This window comes from Pelmatolapia mariae, linkage group LG4, assembly GCF_036321145.2.
Source record: "Pelmatolapia mariae isolate MD_Pm_ZW linkage group LG4, Pm_UMD_F_2, whole genome shotgun sequence".
Lineage (NCBI taxonomy): Eukaryota > Metazoa > Chordata > Actinopteri > Cichliformes > Cichlidae > Pelmatolapia > Pelmatolapia mariae.
Window position 1 is genome coordinate 22647736 of NC_086230.1, and position 19186 is coordinate 22666921.

The 19186-nt window shown below is 39.3% G+C and overlaps 1 protein-coding gene across 2 annotated transcripts; it reads right to left on the reverse strand.

The window, feature by feature from the left end:
• Nucleotides 1–4054: 4054 nt before the first annotated feature.
• Nucleotides 4055–18983, reverse strand: LOC134625466 (immunoglobulin lambda-1 light chain-like). 2 transcript variants are annotated; one of them, XM_063470683.1, is made up of 4 exons: nt 18944–18983; nt 18528–18849; nt 5318–5355; nt 4055–4543 (listed from the first exon to the last, which is right to left on the reverse strand). In XM_063470683.1, exons 1-4 carry the CDS (start codon nt 18981–18983, stop codon nt 4221–4223), a joined length of 723 nt encoding a protein of 240 aa, XP_063326753.1. In that variant the 3' UTR covers nt 4055–4220. The 2 variants fall into 2 exon arrangements, 1 of the variants encoding a protein (XP_063326753.1); XR_010093730.1 differs by lacking the exons at nt 18528–18849; nt 18944–18983 and adding an exon at nt 6045–6137 and having other exon boundaries at nt 4436–4543; nt 5318–5430.
• Between the last annotated feature and the right edge of the window lie 203 nt (nt 18984–19186).

The following is a 19186-nucleotide window of genomic DNA, read 5'->3' on the forward strand; positions in this document are numbered from 1 at the left end:
AACAATATCAAAATATAAATAAAACAATAAAATTCAATAAATAAAATAAATAGAATACTTAAAGTGCTAATAAGAAGTATCAGCAAACATTTACACACATTCCCACATACATGCTTCAGTCAGTGCATAGATTAATACAAGAGTGGCATGATGGACATTTATTTGTAGCAGTATTCAAATGTGTTATTGCAGTTGGATAAAAGCTGTGTTTGAGTCTATAAGTCCTTACACTGATTGCTCTGTACCGTCTGCCTGAGGGCAACAGTTCAAACAGGGAGTGGCCAGGATGTGAGGTATCTTTTATGATGTTTTGGGCTGTTTTAAGACAGCGGGTGTTGTGTAGATCTTCCAGTGTGGGGAGAGGGCAGCCAGTGATCTTTTGGGCGGTGTTAAAGATCCCTTGGAGTGCTTTTCCTCTGAGCCACTGTGCAGCTATTAAACTTAATGATGCCATGACAGTGGGAACATCTAAATAACTAACAGAATAAATACCAGAATAGGAAGAATACAGTTTATAGATAACTAAAAAATAAAAAAATACCGTTTGTAAAAAAGCCACATCTGGAATGAGACAGACTTACCTACTGGTTATATATAATGGTTTAAATGTTTAAAGCAAAACAGCAAATGACAGTAGAAAGATACAGAAAGGTTTAGTTTCATAACTGAACTCTACTTAGTGCTGCTTTAGCAAGCAAGCAAGCAAGCAAGCAATTTATTTATATAGCACTTTCGGATCAGCCCCCAGCTGAACACAAAGTGCTGTACACTTGACATGCCAGAGTGATACATTGAACATGTTAAAAAATAAGAAAAATAATAATATTACCAAAAAAAAAAAAAAATAATAATAATAATATATATAATAATTATATATATATATATATATATATATATATATATATATATATATATATATATATATATATATAAAAATGATTATTAAAATGACATTAAAATAAATAAAATTAGCACAAATAGCAAAGACAATAATAAAATAGTATAAAAAATGATGATGAGAATTACATTTAAAACAATAAAATCAGCACATTAGATCAAAACAATAAAATCAATAAAATTGGGTCAGACTGTGTCATATGCCAAGGAATAAAAATGGGTTTTAAGATGTGTTTTAAAAGTGGACAGTGAAGGGGCCTCTCTAATGTGCTGGGGCAGACTGTTCCACAGATTAGGAGCAGCAATAGAGAAGGCCCTGTCCCCTCTGAGCTTCCTCTTGGACCTGGGTACCTCCAGGAGCAGCTTGTCAGCTGACCTGAGAGACCTGGGGGGTGAGTAAGGATGGAGAAGCTCAGAGAGGTAAGTTGGGGCAAGACCGTTTAAACATTTAAACACAAACATGAGAATTTTAAAATGAACTCTAAGATATACAGGCAGCCAATGGAGTGAAGCCAGGATGGGAGTTATGTGCTCTCTTTTACGAGTTTTGGTTAAAAGTCGTGCAGCAGAATTCTGGACCAGCTGCAGACGAGAGAGAAGATGCTGACTAACTCCACAATACAGAGCATTACAGTAATCTAGACGACATGAAATAAAAGCATGGATTACCGTTTCAAGATGCTGCCTGGATAAAATAGGTCTTATCTTTGCCAAGCGCCTTAAATGGTAAAAACTGGACTTGACAGTAGCCCTAATTTGACTGTCTAATTTAAAATCACTGTCCATCTTAAAACCCAGGTTTGTAACAACAGATTTAAAATACTCTGCCAGGGGTCCCAAATCAATAGCAGAGGGTTCACAAGGTCCACTAGGACCAAACAGAATCACCTCAGTTTTGCTTGAATTACACCTTAGAAAGTTTAGGGACATCCAAGATTTAATGTCTTCTAGACATGCTAGAAGTGGCTTAATAGAGAAGGCCTCTTTCTGCTTCAGAGGCAAATAAATCTGACAGTCGTCAGCATAGCAGTGGAAGGATATTCCATGCCTTCTGAGGATGGTTCCCAGGGGCTGTAAGTATAATGAAAAAAGCAGAGGCCCTAAAATTGAGCCCTGCGGGACCCCAGACTGAAAAGTGGCAGAGGAAGACTCATACCCTAAAAAGTTAACACTAAAAGTTCTGTCACAAAGATAAGACCTAAACCATTTCAAAGCAGTACCACGAATGCCTGCAAGATGGTGCAAGCGAGACAGTAAAATGTTGTGGTCTACAGTGTCAAAGGCAGCTGTTAGGTCAAGGAGGACAAGAACAACATGATTACCAGAGTCACAGGTAAGGAGGATATCATTAAAAACCTTTAAGAGTGCTGACTCCGTGCTATGAAAGTTTTTAAAACCTGATTGAAAGACCTCCAGGATACCATTCTCATTTAAAAAATCCATCAATTGGCAATGTACAATTTTCTCTAAGATTTTAGACATAAAGGACAACTTGGAGATAGGTCTGTAGTTAGCCAATACAGTGTGGTCCAGGGCAGGTTTCTTAAGCAAGGGTTGTACTACCGCATGCTTAAAATTAGCAGGGACTACACCAGATATTAAACTGCTGTTTATAACAGTAAGAACAGCCTGACCTATGCTAGGAAAAATCTCCTTAAAAAATTGTGGTGGGACAGGATCATTTGGGGAACCAGAGGGCCTCAGATGGCCGACCACATCCTCTAAATAAGAAAGAGACACAGGCTCAAACTGGTTAAAAACAGCAGAGCAAGGGATCGAAACAGAGGGGTCAGACTCAGGGGAAGAAATGAGAGCCCGCGTGGTTGCAACCTTCTCAATGAAAAAACACATAAAATCATTTGACAGTTTATGAGAGGCCTCCAAACAGCCACTTTGTGGAGCATTTAAGACTGAGTCAATAGATTTAAATAACACACGTGGATTGTGACTGTTGGAGGAAATGATCTTAGAGAAATATTTTCTTTTAGCCTCTTTGACTGTATCCTGATAGAGGCGCCAGCAGTCCTTTAGGATTTGAAGAGACACCTGCAGTTTGTCCCTCTTCCATCTGCGTTCAGCTCTACGACACTCCCTCTTCACAGCCCGAGTGGCGTCATTAAACCAAGGGTCAGTTTTAGCCTTGGGCTTCCTGGTTTTTAATGGTGCCACAGAGTCCAGAATAGTAAGGCAAGAATATTGAAACCAGGAGCTGAGGTTCTCTGTGTCCAAGGGAGTACGATCGGCGGGGATAGAAAGCTGGTCAAAAGCAGTTGAGAACTGGGCAGCAGTGGAAGGGTTAATAATCCGACAGCGGCGAATAGGAGCGCTGGTTTGAACTGTAGTGCGTGAAAACACAGCATCAAATAATACAGCCATATGGTCAGAGAAAGCAGTGTCAGTCACTTCCACGTTAGACACAGGTAGACTGTGTGACAAGACCAGGTCTAGTGTGTGTCCATGTTCATGTGTGGGACCAGGTACGGACTGGACCAGATTAAAAGAGTCAATGAGACTTAAAAATTCCTTCACCAGAGGTTTGTCAGGGCAGCAGACATGGATATTAAAATCTCCCACAATAAGAACATGATCGTAGTTGGGCATAATCCCAGCTAGAAATTCTGAAAAGTCATTTATAACTTACTTACTTTACAGTAAGTAAGTTATGTTTAGGCAAAAATCAAACAGTATTCAGCTAACTGTCTCTAAATAAAATAATGGTATGAATTGAAACGTTGCCAGTAAACAGCAGTTCCATTTTATTTTACAGAGAGCTGATATGTCATTTACTTGAGGTTATAAATGAGTTACTAAGACCTGCAGGTGCATCCTGGAAGAAACAGAAGAGCAGACAGGTTATGCTTCACTAACTGAGTGTGAAGATTCATTTGCAAATCTATAACCAACATTTTAAACCTTTGACACTTACCCTCTGTGTTACTCAGGAAGAATTATTAAATGATGCTCTCTAGTGTACAAATATTACATAGCATGTATTTCAGAATATATTTATGTTTTAACTATGGGAAGAAGACATTTAAAAAATGGTGTGCTTCTGAGTGTTTATTTAACACTTCATTCCAGTCATCTTACTGAACAGTGACACAATTTCTTATTTACTCAAAAGAAAACACTTTTTTTTAAACCAATGCTTTTATTAATTTAATGCAAGACATGAATTCCTGAAAATGATTGTCAAAAACCAGCAAATGAACACATGACTTAAACCTTTTGCTTTATTCAGATGTCTAACATGTAAAGACTGTAATGAGCAAACAGCACAAGCAGTAAAGAAGCAGATTTTAAATGCACATTCTGGTCCTCGACTATTCAGTGGGACATTCTGACTTCTTGATGGTTTTCTCTGAAGTCTGCGAGCCCAAAGACACTTTACATGTATAAACCTTATCCATGTTCCAGTCTGATGTCTGGATGGTCAGAGAGCTGCTGATTTGGTAAGTCTGGTCTGGTCTCTGAACAGCAGTGCTGGTAGAGATCCCACTGCTCACTGGACTCCCACCAGCCAACCAGCTCACATCTGCAAAAGGCACAGACTGACTGGACAGACAGACCAGAGAAGCTGTGTTGGACTGGAGCTCAGCACTGGACGGAGGGAAGACTGTCAGGACAGGAGGAGGGAGGCTGGAGCCTGAAAATACATGAAGGATGTTTGGAGAAAAGAAAAAAAAAATCAAAAGAAAGGAGATAATGATAAAAGAAGTAATAAAAACAGAAACCAAGACATCAATAATAGTCATTATGAAATAAACATAATAATTGTTATAAAATTTGAAAAGAAACAATATTAATGTTTAAAATAATTTAAATCTGCAAAACTGTATAGAAATAATAATCCATCGTATCATTTGAATTTCTTTTTGAATTTTTCCGAAATAAAATATGACTAGTTACTGTTTAACTTTTCATGTAAAACATCTTCAATTTAATTCTAGAGCGTATTTTCTGCATAATTTCGTAGTTTCTGTCAGCTACTGTGAGTAATTTTCTTTCATTTAAAAAAAACTGTTAGGCCAGGTTCTAATCACTTAAAAGTAATTTTGAACATTAGTAACACTGTTAACTACTATTGAAGAAAGAGAAAACATGCCTGTGTATGTTTTTCAAATTAACCTAAATATAAATTAAAACATTATGGGAATAATAAGAGTGAACAACAACATATTTCACCTCATTTTCAGTGAACAACATTTATATAAAAATATAAACATTTAGTTTGACTCCTTTACACATTTTTTTTCATATGACGAATCCATGTCTCCTGTATATGAGACAACCTGAAACTATTGCATGTTGTACAAAATCATAAAAAATGATGCAGAACAAGAAACATATTGAATTAAGTAGTCATCAGTAGATTTTTGCAAAATCTCTCTTGTTTTATGATCAGTTAAAAAGTACTTACCTGTCACAACCAGCTTGGTGCCTTGTCCGAATACCACAGTGATTCAGTTTGTATACATGGCTGTACAAAAACCTCCTGACTGTCACTGATGAGGGGAGAGGAACTGAAACATCCTGTAGAGACAAACTTTCACTGTCAACATCTCATTTCCCTCATCAGACTGTTTATATTTCAAAACAGTGCTGCAAATGAGTGGAAATGTTATTAATTGTTGTTCGATATCCTTAAAAGCTTTAGTATAACTCAGGTCTTGGCAACAGTCTGAGTCACTGTTCCATGTGAGGAGGAGTGATAGTGAGACAAGGGAGGTTACTAGAGCTCACAACTGGGTAAAATACATTTCAAAGAAGAGGAAAGTCAAGAGATGAGCTTTCACTGTCAATAAATTCCTCAAACTATACACTTACCCATCAAGGTTTATAGCTACACCCAGTGATGTGGGATGTCAGAGGTCGGGGTTCAGCAACATAATCTCATTCTGGAGAGCTTTAAGGTCACATGAAATGCTTTGAGAATAAAAGTCCACTATTGTCAATTAAACAGGGGTTGACAAAGTTATCCTAACAAAACACACGCTTACGAATCATTTCCTGTTCTTCTGATCTCCAGCCGCCCCCTATTATGTGAGCAAACCTAAGCACATTCCATTCTAATCATTGTTTTATTCTACTCACACATGTTACCTATTTTAAGGGCATAGAGAGAGAAAGAGAGGGGTCCGGCTTACCTTATTTAAAGAGAAGATCACATCGTCGGGTTTTCTGGGATGCAAACATGTTAATCACCCTGTCATTGAAGTCAAAAGACACCAGGTTCTGTGCTTTCTCAAAGCAAGCCTTTGACTGCTCCATCATTATGTCACAGCACTGTGACTGCTACTGACACATTGTCAGCACACCACATCCTGCGCGGCCTTGCTGTAGCTTCAGCTCCATCTGCCTCTGGTTGTGACATTCACCTTTTTCTTCAGTTCACCTATGGAGTAGGAAAACTTCTCCTGTCCGGTTCTGAGAGGATCCGAGGTCCGTTTTTGAAGAATCTTGTATAAAAATATCAACAAGCATCAAAAAACACAACTTAGACATCCACACTACTCACACTCTCATAACACATACATATAGGGCCTTGGGGGTGGGCACGTTATACGGCGTCCAGAGAACGTCTGTGTATTCAACCTCACCTCTGGCGCCAGTGCCCACCTCTCAATTTTAAATTCATGTAGACATTGAGGGTTCTCGGGAGGGGCCGTGATGACACCTGCTGCTCTCTGGCAGCAGCACCATGCCCTCCCATGTTTTAAATGCACTTTAGAACAACACGCAGCAACACTATGAGCGAGAGGAGGGAAGTATGGGGTCTTTACACACCCCAGTTCTCTGTTAGCCATCGGGGCAGAGGGGCTGGGAGGAGGTGTTGGCTGCCCGCTTGGCTCCACCCCGGGGGAAAGAGTAACATCTCCCGGGTCTAGGTCCGGTTTCCCCCTCTGGGGGCGAGGGTACCTGGACCTGGGGAGTATGTTTGGGGAGTATGATTGTGTGTACAATGTTTATTTGTGTCTGTCTTTACGTTGGGTGAGTGCTGAGTATCTGTATATGTGTGCATGAGGGTGGGAATGCACGTTTGTGTCTGTGTGTGCCTGTTTGTCTGTGTCTATATGTCAGGTTGGTTGTTAAACTCCACCTCTCTGGGAACATCCTAGGCCCCCCAAAGTATGGAGGCCTATCTCCCCTCACCACACTCCCTGCCGGTGGCTGATGCCCTCAGGCGTCGGTGCTTTGGTGGGTCTTGGTGTCTGGGGCTGGGCGCTCAGGTATGTACCGGCTCACTCCCAGTGGCTGCTTGACGGGGCCTGGCACTCGTGGCTCGGTTGAGCCTCTTCCGGGGGATGGGGGACCCTCAGGCCTACGACCTCTGGGCCTGCGGCTCAGTTGTGCCAGAGTGACAGGGCTGTGACAGGGCTATGGCTCTCTACACTCTCTAGCAGATTATTACATGGAGAAACCTTTTGAATACAAGCGCACTCATCCACACAGGTGTGCACATGGGTGTGCACACGGGTGTTCACTGTTCATAAACACAAACTACACCATTCTTAGCTGCTACCTCAAAGCACATTGTGCGCTCTTGGTCCTGCGTGCTGCACAATAACACAGTATTTACTGTTATTTACACTTAGCTAGATTAATGCGATGGTGTTGTGTATATTATGTTGCTCTCTTTTTTTGCTTGTTTTCCTTCTTTTTTTCTCTCAACAGGTGATCCGGGAGATTGCTTTTCTTTTAGGTGCCCTTTCTCACTGTCCCTCTTCCCCTCTGTTTTTCTTTTCCTTCATATTTCTTTCTCCCTTTCCTATCCCCCAGCCATGGCTGTCCCGTCTGTAACAACTAAAAATAAAAGAAAAGAAAAGAAATAATAACAAGATCAAATGGACCAATACAGCAAGGCCGTGATGATCCACTTGGTAAAGTAAATCAGTTGGGTATCTTTGTCGGCCTTCAGACAACAATTCTGACGGCTAAAGAAACAAACGGGAAAGGCAAGAGTTTTAAAAAAAGCATGAAAAAAGATAAGAAAAGAAAGTGTGCATCCCCCAGCAAAGCAGACATCCAGAAGCACACCTCGTTGAAGGGAAGTCGGCAATTCGTCTGATCCCCGTAAAGCTAGCTCGTGTGCCCTACAAAATTTAATACAGTCCACAATCCGTGATAGTGAATGCCTGTTTTTCTTTGTTTTGTTTTGGTTTTTTTACTAGCTCATTGTGTCTCTGTATAGCAATGCGGTGTCCTTTATCCAGTTGACAGGCGATGTTAACATTGATAGCTTTACACTCACTATTTCCAGTGTGACTTGTGCTGCATTCGTGTTACCTAATTTAGTCAGATAAATGCTTCAAATCCACAATTCCTTGTTGAGTCTAACCTGTGTGTCCTCCAAAAAGCAGGCCAGGGAAACAGTAAAGTGAATTCCAGTGTTGGGTAAGTTACTTTAAAAAAGTAATTAATTACTAATTACTAATTACTTAATCAATATTGTATTTAAAATACTTATCTAATTACTGTGTCTGAAAAGTAACTTAATTACTAAATAAGTAATTTAACTAAATACTTCTTAAAATTCCTATAAACCTTGAGTGGGCAAACAATAGAAATTAAACTCTTTAAATAATAAATAATTTTTTTTAAAGACGGAGACTCTACAGTACGCAGCGGTAGCATCTCTTCCACAATGTAGCCTGCAATCATTTTTTAAGCTCACCTTCAGACGCTTTCTGTGCTGCTGAAGTAAAATCAAGTTTTGCCTGTTTAACAGGAGTTGCCGCGGTGTTATCCATGGATGATGAACAAGGATCACTCAGAAGTGTTCGTCTCTGCTCTCGTGTCAGGCGCTTCAGTAGATTACTCGTGCTATTAACAGCAGCCGATAGTTTTTTCTCCCCAGGACATAGCTTACATATTACTGTAATATTCTTGTCTGCTTGTTTCAGAAAAGTGAGGAGACGGGAATATGTACATTTCGTAAAACAGCCACAGGCTTCAGCCGAGTCCGACATCTTCCGCTTTAGAATACGACTATGCAGCAAACTGGCGCGAAATGACGTGCACCTGCACTACAGCGATGTTAAAGCGGCAGAGTTTACTTCTTCGTTTAGAAGATAAATTATTGAAATTAAATAATGATATTCAGCGAGTTATTATTTTACAATGTAACGCAAGTACATTGTAAGTAACTGTAATTAAAATACCTAAAAATGAACAGTAATTAGTTACTGTACTTTTTCAGTGGAAAAGTAATTTAATTACAGTAACGCGTTACTTAGTAATGCATTACACCCAACACTGGTGAATTCCTACTGACACTTGCCGTTAGCAAGTCCTTTCGTTGAAACAACGTAACACAAAATCGATGATTCTGTTGTTTGTCCCATGGTGCTATTTGAAAATGGTTTGGATGATGTGGTCCCAGTTTCTTCACTTACACTTTTTCCTCCAAAGACAGAAGAAAATGGACGACTAAGTAAATAATCCACTTCATTCATGCTAATGCTTACCGGTGCCGCCATATTGATTTCGCCGTCAAGACTCTCACAGAAGGCTCCCTTCTCCCCCTCGCCAAAATTCCCACATCTGGGCTGAACTAATTTAGCTTTCTTTGCGAGTATTTATTACATGGCGTGTTTTAAGGTTTATTTTTTTAGCACCTGACGGATCACGTAATTCAGTTTATTTTGAAAAATCTCAACAGGATCTTCAGCTTCATTGTCAAAGGTTTATGTGGAAAATAAACAAGCGGACGGCGGAGCCACGCGATGGTTTTACCGTCGTTGTTGCTAACGACAACGCATAAAAACAGTTGCTTGTCCATCTGTTGTGTGGTTATACTAAATATAAGAGAAACAGAGAACTTTAAGAACAGTGATCATCAAAACAATGAAAAAACATTGCTGTAAGCAGTTTATTTTGCGACACCACGAAACAAACGATAGCGTAATATGAAACGATAGACGTTTTCATATCATCACCCGATATATATCATTATATCAAACAGCCCTAGTAGATGATGATGCGGAGCATGGGCTGTAAATATAAGCCCATGTAGCTAAATCCTGTGTTTGTTTGTTTTCTTTGGACTATATTTGGTGTTGTTGCTGCACTTTGTTACACCAGCATTTAAGCAGGTCTTTATGTAGCTCTCCAAAAGTGGTCCTTGGCTCTTGGAAAAGTTGTCTGATAATTCTTTTCACTCTTCTCTCTAAAATCATCCAGGGAGCACCTGGTTTTGGCCAGTTTATCGTTAAATGATGTTCTTTTCACTTCTGTATTATGGCCCCATCGGTGATCACTGGAACCTTCAGTAGTTTAAAATTTTTCTGTAACCAGTGCCGTCAGTATGTTCTCTGCCAATAGGCTAAGAAAGGTGTAGAAGCCTCATTGGTTTTATGCATCCTGACCTTTTTTTTTTATTGTACTTCATTTGGGGAATGGCCTGATCCCCGCACATTTGGAATATGAAACAAAGTAAAGAGATAGTCTCAACGGGATAGACAGAGGTGGCAAAAGTACAGACTTTCTTTACTTAAGTAGAAGTAAAGATACGCGGGTTAAAAAATACTCTGATTCACTCTTGATACTACTGACTCAAAAGAATCACAGTACAATAATTTCTAATATGAGCTTCAGTAGATTTTCTTAGTATACAGACTGTGATCAGCTGACCTGTTGCACTTTGTGGATTTACACAACTGAATTCAACAAGATGCCATCACTTTCACAAGCTATAATGCCCATCCCCTACACTGAAACTACACTGCTTATACTGTCTTTATACTAGAAAGTTAAGAGTCCAATAAAGTTGGAATTCAATGAGTTAACCTAAGCATCAAAATCTTAAATTCAAATTCATCTCAGCTACACTTGGTGTAACCTGCCTCTGACAGTGAGCACCAGAGGTACTGTGCAGCAGTCCAACACAATGCTTTACTGTGAATTTGTCACATTAATGCAAGACAACCTGTTTATCTTGAACAAAACTACCCAGTACTTTCATGCAATATTTCAATAACACAAAGTTAATATTGCTTACTTTGCTTTGCAGGATGTTTAATAAAATATTGTTATTATTACATTTATTGAAACATATCATATACAAACCTAATATATGATTAAAATTATAACATCACATGTAAGCTTTAAATCAACACTTTTCAAAGCAACACTGAGCAGTCCTTACCTTTAAATCTAACCTCTCTCCTTCCTGTTCTGTCTGTCTTATTATATCTTTCTCCATCTCAGAGTGAAGTTATCTTTTCTCTTTTCTTTTGTCTCCCTGTGAAATACAGCAGTTGGACCTTTAGCTAGTAACACACTGTGTGACAAACTGCATACAAAGAGAATGTGTGTTTGCTGATGTTTGTTGAGGTGATAGAAAAGTTGATTTTGAAATTACCTGTTACTTCTTTCAATGTCACTTCCTTCATGCCTGCTCCTCTTCTGTAGAGTTAGCTAGATTCTGAAGTAACACAAACACAACTCACCAACACCTGCACTTCTTCCAGCCCACTTTTACTCCTGAGCATAAACTCTACAAATGAACCAAAAGTAACAAGTCCATTTTGAAAATGTAAGGAGTCAAAAGTACAGATATTTGTGTTAAAATGTCGGGAGTGAAAGTAAAAAGTTGAAAAATAAATTCTACTTAAGTACAGTTATAAAGTATTTGTACTTGGTTACTTCCCACCTCTGGCGATAGAGATCATGTTCCAAAGTCAAGTGAGCTGCCAGAATGACAAAACTGAGGAACCCCTCAAGGAATTTTTTTACACCATCTAACATAATTCAACCATTTCTCTCTGTTGCAGCTGAGAACAACTTCTTGACTTGGAGAAACCTTGTGAACAGCAGGTATGTGGAGAAAACCTACCACTGCATTAACATCTGCCAACAAACAGAGAAAAACACGAGTGAAATATCTTTCTCCAAAGAGATGGGCTATGAAACAGATGAGAAGAACATTTTACACTTTAGAGAAGTGATGAGAGAGCAGACAGTCCCCAGCATGTTGTCAGTGTGAGGTGTAAACATCCTTTACTATTCAGCTGAGATGTGAAAAGAATTGCAGTGAGAAGAGAAGCAAGAGATAAAATTTAATTTAGTAGCATTTTCACTTCATGTGGAATATTTTTTAACCTCATTGTGCAACTTCAACAGTATCTATTTAGGCTGATTAATGTCATTTACTGCAGATAGAATGTGACAGTTATCAGAGTTTTAGACAATCGTTTGTCAAATTGGTATTATTTAAAAATATGCACATAACTGGTTGAATTATGTCAGATGTACATAATTAAAAATGCACATAATTGTGTACATATATGTGACAATTTGCGTTCTTGGTGGTTGTCATATTCATCAATATGTTATATACTTTCAGTGATGAATGTTAAAATTATCAAAAAGAGTAATTCAGTGTTTATGAACAGACTGTCTGAAGTTGGTGGGTTTTCATTGATGAACATTAAAATAAATCAAAAAGAACAATGAAAATAATATTTGAGGGTGGTTGGTTTACACTGAATTTGTTGAATGGGTCTTTTGTCAGCATGTGAAAAAAAGAGCAAAAAGCAGACGTATCAGTGAGGAGGTTCTTGTCACAGTGTAAATCACTGTGATACGAACTCACGAACAGAGCTGTCCCACGTCTTACAGTAATAGACTGCAGAGTCTCCCTCCTCCACATTCTTGATGATCAAATGATAATCTTTTGTTGACTGATGAGTGGATGTGAATTTTGGAGAGGAGAACCCAGAGCCATAGCTTGGACCACTATTGCTATGATAAAAATACAGCACAAACTGAGGAACTCCTCCTGGAATCTGTTTATACCAATAGACAGTGTTATCAACAGTCCCCAGGTTACAGTCCATGGTGGCTGTCTCTCCTTTCCTCACTGGTAAAACAGGAGGTTTCTGTGTCACCACCGTCACACCACTCACACCTGCAAACAACAAGAAGACAGTCAAGAGAAGCACAAGCACATATGAATCCAAAACATAACTACTAATCTGAAGTATAAATAAGGTTCCATACATTTTAGAGCAGTGATGAGAGCACAGAGAGTCACCAGCATGTTGTCACTGTGTGTTGAGACTTGTAACTTGTAATGAGATTGCACTGCTTTTGTAGGATGAGGAGAGGAGGTGTGAACCATTAAATACGACACTGAAACTCAGAGAGACTGACAGGAGGAGGAGCTAAACATGCATATTTTGTGATGTATTTGGGTGACTTATGTTCAGTGGAGGTTAATTCAGTATTTGTATTAATAATTATTGGTGATAGTGATGTCTCCCTCCTCTCCCTTGAAATTGTGGTGTTATATTTTATTATTATAAAATGTTTGTTATATCCTTGAGATTTATTATTGATGCTTTAAACATTACCAGTTTTTCTGTTTGGACAAAAACAGAGGAGAACCCCACAAACTGTTAGAATTAACTGTTATAATTACATAGTCAACATCCCCTAAAATGTATGAACTTTTATGTCACACGAAACCGGAGTGTTTAGTACAGTGGTGTTTAGCAATTTGTTGGTGTGATTTGCACTTCAGGGCCACCGTATTTTTTTTACGACCTACACTGCAGCCAAGACACTAGGCGGCGATAGAGACGTTTTGGCTTCATTTTTGGGGAGCATGTTTCCTACAGTATTGCTGCCCTCTGCTGTTGCAGTACCTCACAGTCAGACGCAACGGCTCAGTCACCCGATGCATTGTCTCCAAAATGTACATATAAATGAGACTTTTCAAAGAAACTGATTGTTACAGCTTTTGTAATACATTCTTCGACTGCTTTTGACCCTAACGGACTACACCCATTATTATTTGCTTAACATTATTTGTGTGGTATTTCATTTTTATTCATTTTAATTTCAGCAGGTGGTATCACTCCCACTTTTCAGTCGCTTACCTTTTCCAAAACAATGATCTTTCTTTTGTTATTTTCCTTACACTTAATCAAAGTATTAGTAAGAACAGTCACAGCATTCAGAATGGATGGTTCATGTTTTCTACAGTATTGTTATTTTCTCTCTCTGGGTTTTTAGTCGCATTCAGTAAGATCATCAAATATGAAAGTCTAACAGCAGTACTAGTTAAGTAGACAAAATACATCCTGAAATTATGATTGTAGAGCAAGCCAATTAGGAGCAACTAAAAAAATAAAGATTAAAAAAAAAAAAAAGATATTCAGGTTAACTTATTGTACTTGTATGTATGTGTGACTTTATTATCTGAAATCATTACGGCCCCTTAGATGAGCTTAACTGTAAAATGAATCCTGCTCAGTGTGAGGAGCACCAGTGATGGCTAAGACATTTGTTGGAACATTACCACAGTCACTGATGCGTATTTTAAGTCAATTCAGAAAAATTTTTAGAAAGAAAAACACAAATCACAGGATGTAAATAATGCATTAAAGACTTTTTTTTAAAGCTTCACTGTCTGCATGTACTTTATATTAATCAGATGAATACTGAGCACAACACTGTGCTTATTACGTGCTAGTAATTTGATGTCAAACTGTCCCAGACAGTATGAAAAAATGAAGCCACAGTTCGTAGCCTGAAGAGAGAAACTGCAACTTCTCCAACGTGGAGTAATAACCGAGCAAATACTTGAGGAATCAACAGCTGACAAGCATCTCGTATTCATCATTTAATACTGAAATGCAAAATTCACATACAGCTGCCACTGAGTGTTATCGCCCTCGTGGGGCGTCACGTCACATTTCATCTTACAGGTGATCTCAATGCAGGACACAGTGGAAATGCGCCACGGCTCCAACCAAGTGTGTTTTCACACGGTGAGGATTGAGGAGGAGATGATGATGAGAAGCCAGAAGTCCATGTGGAAGAACTGGCAGATCATATAAGCCATGTACGCTGGAAAGATCCGCAGGAAGAGACAGAGAGAAACTGCACGGAAGTGATTGCACAAACTCCTACGGGACAGGCAGCAAAACGAGCATATGAGAAAGCAGTCAGGTTGATAGCAGGCTTTGCATACACACATTGAGTCAGATTACATTTATTGATGTCCAAAAGACTAACTGCCTGTTTAGGTAGGAATGAAGAAAGAAGGACTGTACACTGTAGTGTTACTTAATTTATGATGTTAGCATGAGTTGTACTGATGACCATAGATAGTTAATTATCACAGTATTTATTAACTGCCCATAGTTATTAATAGTTGTTTATGATCAGTAAAAAATAAAACAAACAGTGGGACACAGAGTTTTCTTAAAAATACACACATAAAAAAAGTCTTTGGTATATTAGCTTACCTGTCTCTAGATGCTCCCAGGGCTAGGACTATAGGATCTGCGATCTCCAGCATGGACTGCAGGATTGAAGCAACAACAATAAAGAGGATGATAGAGAGGTGGAAGGCTCTGTGGATGACCTGCAGCTCAATGAGGCCAGTTTGGACCGCAAGGATTAACAAGGTGATACCTTCAGTCATCCCCCTGCACAGAGAGGAAACAAATTAGAGTTAACACACCACACAATTATATGCCTTGGCTTTGCATTCAAGTTGGAGATCATAGACACGTTTATCCAGACTTGACCTTTGGGTATACAATGTCAATTATTTTATCCTATTGGACAGTTGTGTGAAATGCAGACATCCTTAAAGAATAGTTCCAGATATATGTGTTTCCACACGAATGGGATAAACAGTCAGAAAACATATTGCCTCCAGCCGTGATGGTTACTGGGACAGAGAGGTTGAAACAGACTAAAATAATTAAAAGAAACATACCACACACACACACACACACACACACACACACACGTGTGTAAACACGGTGAAAGAGCAAAGTCCGAGAAATCAAGCACCACGGCTAGCTCCGCCAGCCTGCTGCCAGTGTGAAATGACACATTTGTGGGTGCTTCCCATGGCGGCGGCATGAAAAGAAGAAGAGGAGAAAGGATGGATGAGTCTGTGCTTAGCGGTGTTGTGCTACAAAATGATGGTCTGAAAAAAACGGATCGGTCGTATTTAAACTGCCATAACAACTTGTTGGTCTACAATATGTGAAAAGATCTATCAAATGTAACCTTCATGAATGAAATGAAGTCATCTTGAGCCAGAAACAAAATTGCTATAACAAGGTAGAAGCGGTAATCAGTTTTTCTTAGTGACTTGTATATATGCTTTATTTATGCAGTTGAAAAAATGTGGTTGCCATTATAAATGTGTTTTTTTAAGAGTAGTGTGGCCAAGAGGACAGCAGATGTTTCAAGAAATGTAAGAATAGCTGTGTAAAGATATTTTAAGTGGACCAAGAGGATAAGGCCTTTGTAAACTCTGTTGCGGGAAGTCTATCTAGCAAGATATGTAAAGATATTGGCCATAAAAAACAGAGGGAAAGATAGGAAGTGAGTTTTTGTGAAGCAATGACTTGTTGGCACAAGAAGAGTGGTCGTTGGTAGCCATGACAACAAGGAGGTCCCATAAATGGGGCTGGGCTGTTTGTTGCTGGCAGGAAAAATCAAAAACAGACACCCCCCCCAAGAAAAAAAAAAAAAAAAAAATCAGGGGAAGCCCAGGCTGAACAAGGTTCATCCCTCGGAATTGTGATTCCAAGATCACCTGCCTGGACCTCCCCCTAGCAGATGAACATAGAGAGGGAGGAGAGCCGAGGGCTCGAACCCGGACCTCTATGTTTCTAACCTGCTAGCCCGCCATGTGTCGCCACATGACGGGCGAAGAGAATGGGGAAAATTCTTCTATTTCAAGTGCACATGCTGTACATCGTGCAAGCAGCCTTTCCAAATTAGCTGGAGACCACGCATTTTTTCACTCAAATACTCAACACATTTCACACACTCACACCTGCTTTTTGCCCTGCACACCTCTTTCTCTAATTATTTATCAAAAACCACTCCTTTTTCACCTCTGCTACCTTGCCTTTATTACATCCTCTTAGCTAGCACCAGTGACTGGACAAAACACCTACCCACTGCTTTTCTCATCATTTCTTTTGTCACGGTCAATTCATTTGCCTGGACGCATTAGCTAAACCAACTTTACAAAACAAGTTTCCCCGAAGAGCCCGCTTCTCAGCTTAGCTGCCTACATTTCAGGACCTAGCTAAGGACGGTACTTACCCACACAAACACATTTAACTTACCGAAAAAAAGCCACGGGGCTTCGGCTCCGTCTGTGGGGTAGTCCACTTTACTCAAGAACACCTCAGGCTGTCACTTTGAAACAGCTGGTCGTGGTTTTGGAACGTAAACGCTGGACCTCCTCTCAGCCTCCGGCTCCATCTGCCCTTCCCGAACAGAGATAAGCAAGTTTCTCCGCGACTGCAGCTGCCAGTCAAAGCTGTCATAATGACGTTTCACCCCAATTTAACAGCTTTGTGTTACTAATTAGAATCAAACTTATAAGAAAGGAGACCCAATGAACATAAATCAGCCTGATGAGAACTACTGATAATGAAAGAAAGCATCTTTGGAAAAAAAATGATCTGAGGAGATTTTGTTTTCTAATTTTAGTCTGACCCCAGTCCCATCCGCTAACATTGAGGAGGGGTTTAGGGTTACGAGAACATTTTATAAAATGTTATGTCATTATTGAATATTGAAGAACTGAACAAAGAGTTCAAATATAGAGAATAATTTTAGTAATAGAATTGTGTGGGCCCCCTTTTTTGTCCCATGAGTTTTGTGGTATTTCTCACAAATTACATCACTGTGATACAGGTGCTTTGATGTAGTTCCCCCGATTCACAAATACAAATACGAGTGCCTCTCATCTACATCTTGAGAGTTAAACAATCAGATTTTTACTGGTGAGTCGATAGAAGAAGGAACCAGAGCCATCTGTTGGAGGGTTATTACCTTGACACATGTTAGTGCAAAATGATGAAACTGAGCACCACTGTTACTAAAACTCAGGATGCACCTGTACGAATCCTGGTGCATAATCTTGGTGGTGAATACCTGTTTGTACACAGGTGTGTACAAAAAGGTACTCACAGACATACACAATCTTGGTTGGCTGCTGCCTCTAAACATATTGTGATTTGTCGGTCTTGTGTGCTGCTCAATAACATTCAGTTATTTATTTACTCTTATTTATGCTTATGTTGGTTGTTCCTGTGGTTTCCATACTGTGTTGTTCTCTTTTTGCTTGTTTTTTTCCCAGCAGGTTATCCAACAGATTTTCAGTGTCTTTTCTCTCTGTCTCTCTGTTTTTCTTCCCCTCCCCGTCTCTTGAGTCTCTTCCCAACCTCTCTTTTCTTCGTCTTAATGGTCCACTTGGGAAGATAAATCTGTTGGCCTTCAGACAATAATTCTGACTGCTTCAGTGCCAGATGGGACATACAAAAAAAGAAAAGAAAAAAAAAAGATGTCTATTAAATTTATATTACTTATACATAACAGCATACAGTATCAGTCTCCTTTTTTGTAAATGATTATTTGAGTAGTTGTGACTGAATAATATGTGAATATTCCCCTGTTTGCTTTGTTCATGATTTTAATGATAAATATTATAAGAGAAAAAAATAACACTCTATTTGAAGGTGGTGGGGTTTCAGTGTGTTTTTTGGAGGTGTCTTTTATCAGGATGTGAAAGAGCATCAAAAAGCAGAAGTATGTGAGGAGGTTTTTGTCACAGTGTGAATCACTGTGATGCGTATTCACTAACAGAGCTGTCCCATGTCTGACAGTAGTAAACTGCAGAGTCTCCCTCCTCCACATTCTTGATGGTCAAACGATAATCTTTTGTTGACTGATCAGTGGATGTGAATTTTGGAGCAGAGAACCCACAGCCATAGTTTGGAGAACTCCAGCTGCGATAAAAGACCACCACAAACTGAGGAACTCCTCCTGGAATCTGTTTATACCAACGAGCAGCATCGTTAGTAACAGTCCCCAGGTTACAGTCCATGGTGGCTGTCTCTCCTTTCCTCACTGATAAAACAGGAGGTTTCTGTGTCAGCACCGTCACACCACTCACACCTGCAAACAATAAGAAGACATGGAGTCAAGAGAAACACACTGACATTTAAATGTAACATGAAGTCTCTTCTTGAGTATATTTTAGACTCTTTACATGTTAGAGCAGTGATGAGAGCACAGAGAGTCACCAGCATGTTGTCAGTGTGGGCTAAGACTTGAGTGGAGAGGCGATGGTGGAAGAGCTATTTAATACAACTAACAGGAGGAGGAGCATTGGAGTTTTTTTGTCTTGCCTGAATTACTAATATTGTTATTATTATCACTGGTGTTAGTAATGCCTTGTCATCTTCTTCTTCTTTTTTTCCCCTCTGTTCATTTTTTAGTTTCTTTGTTTCTT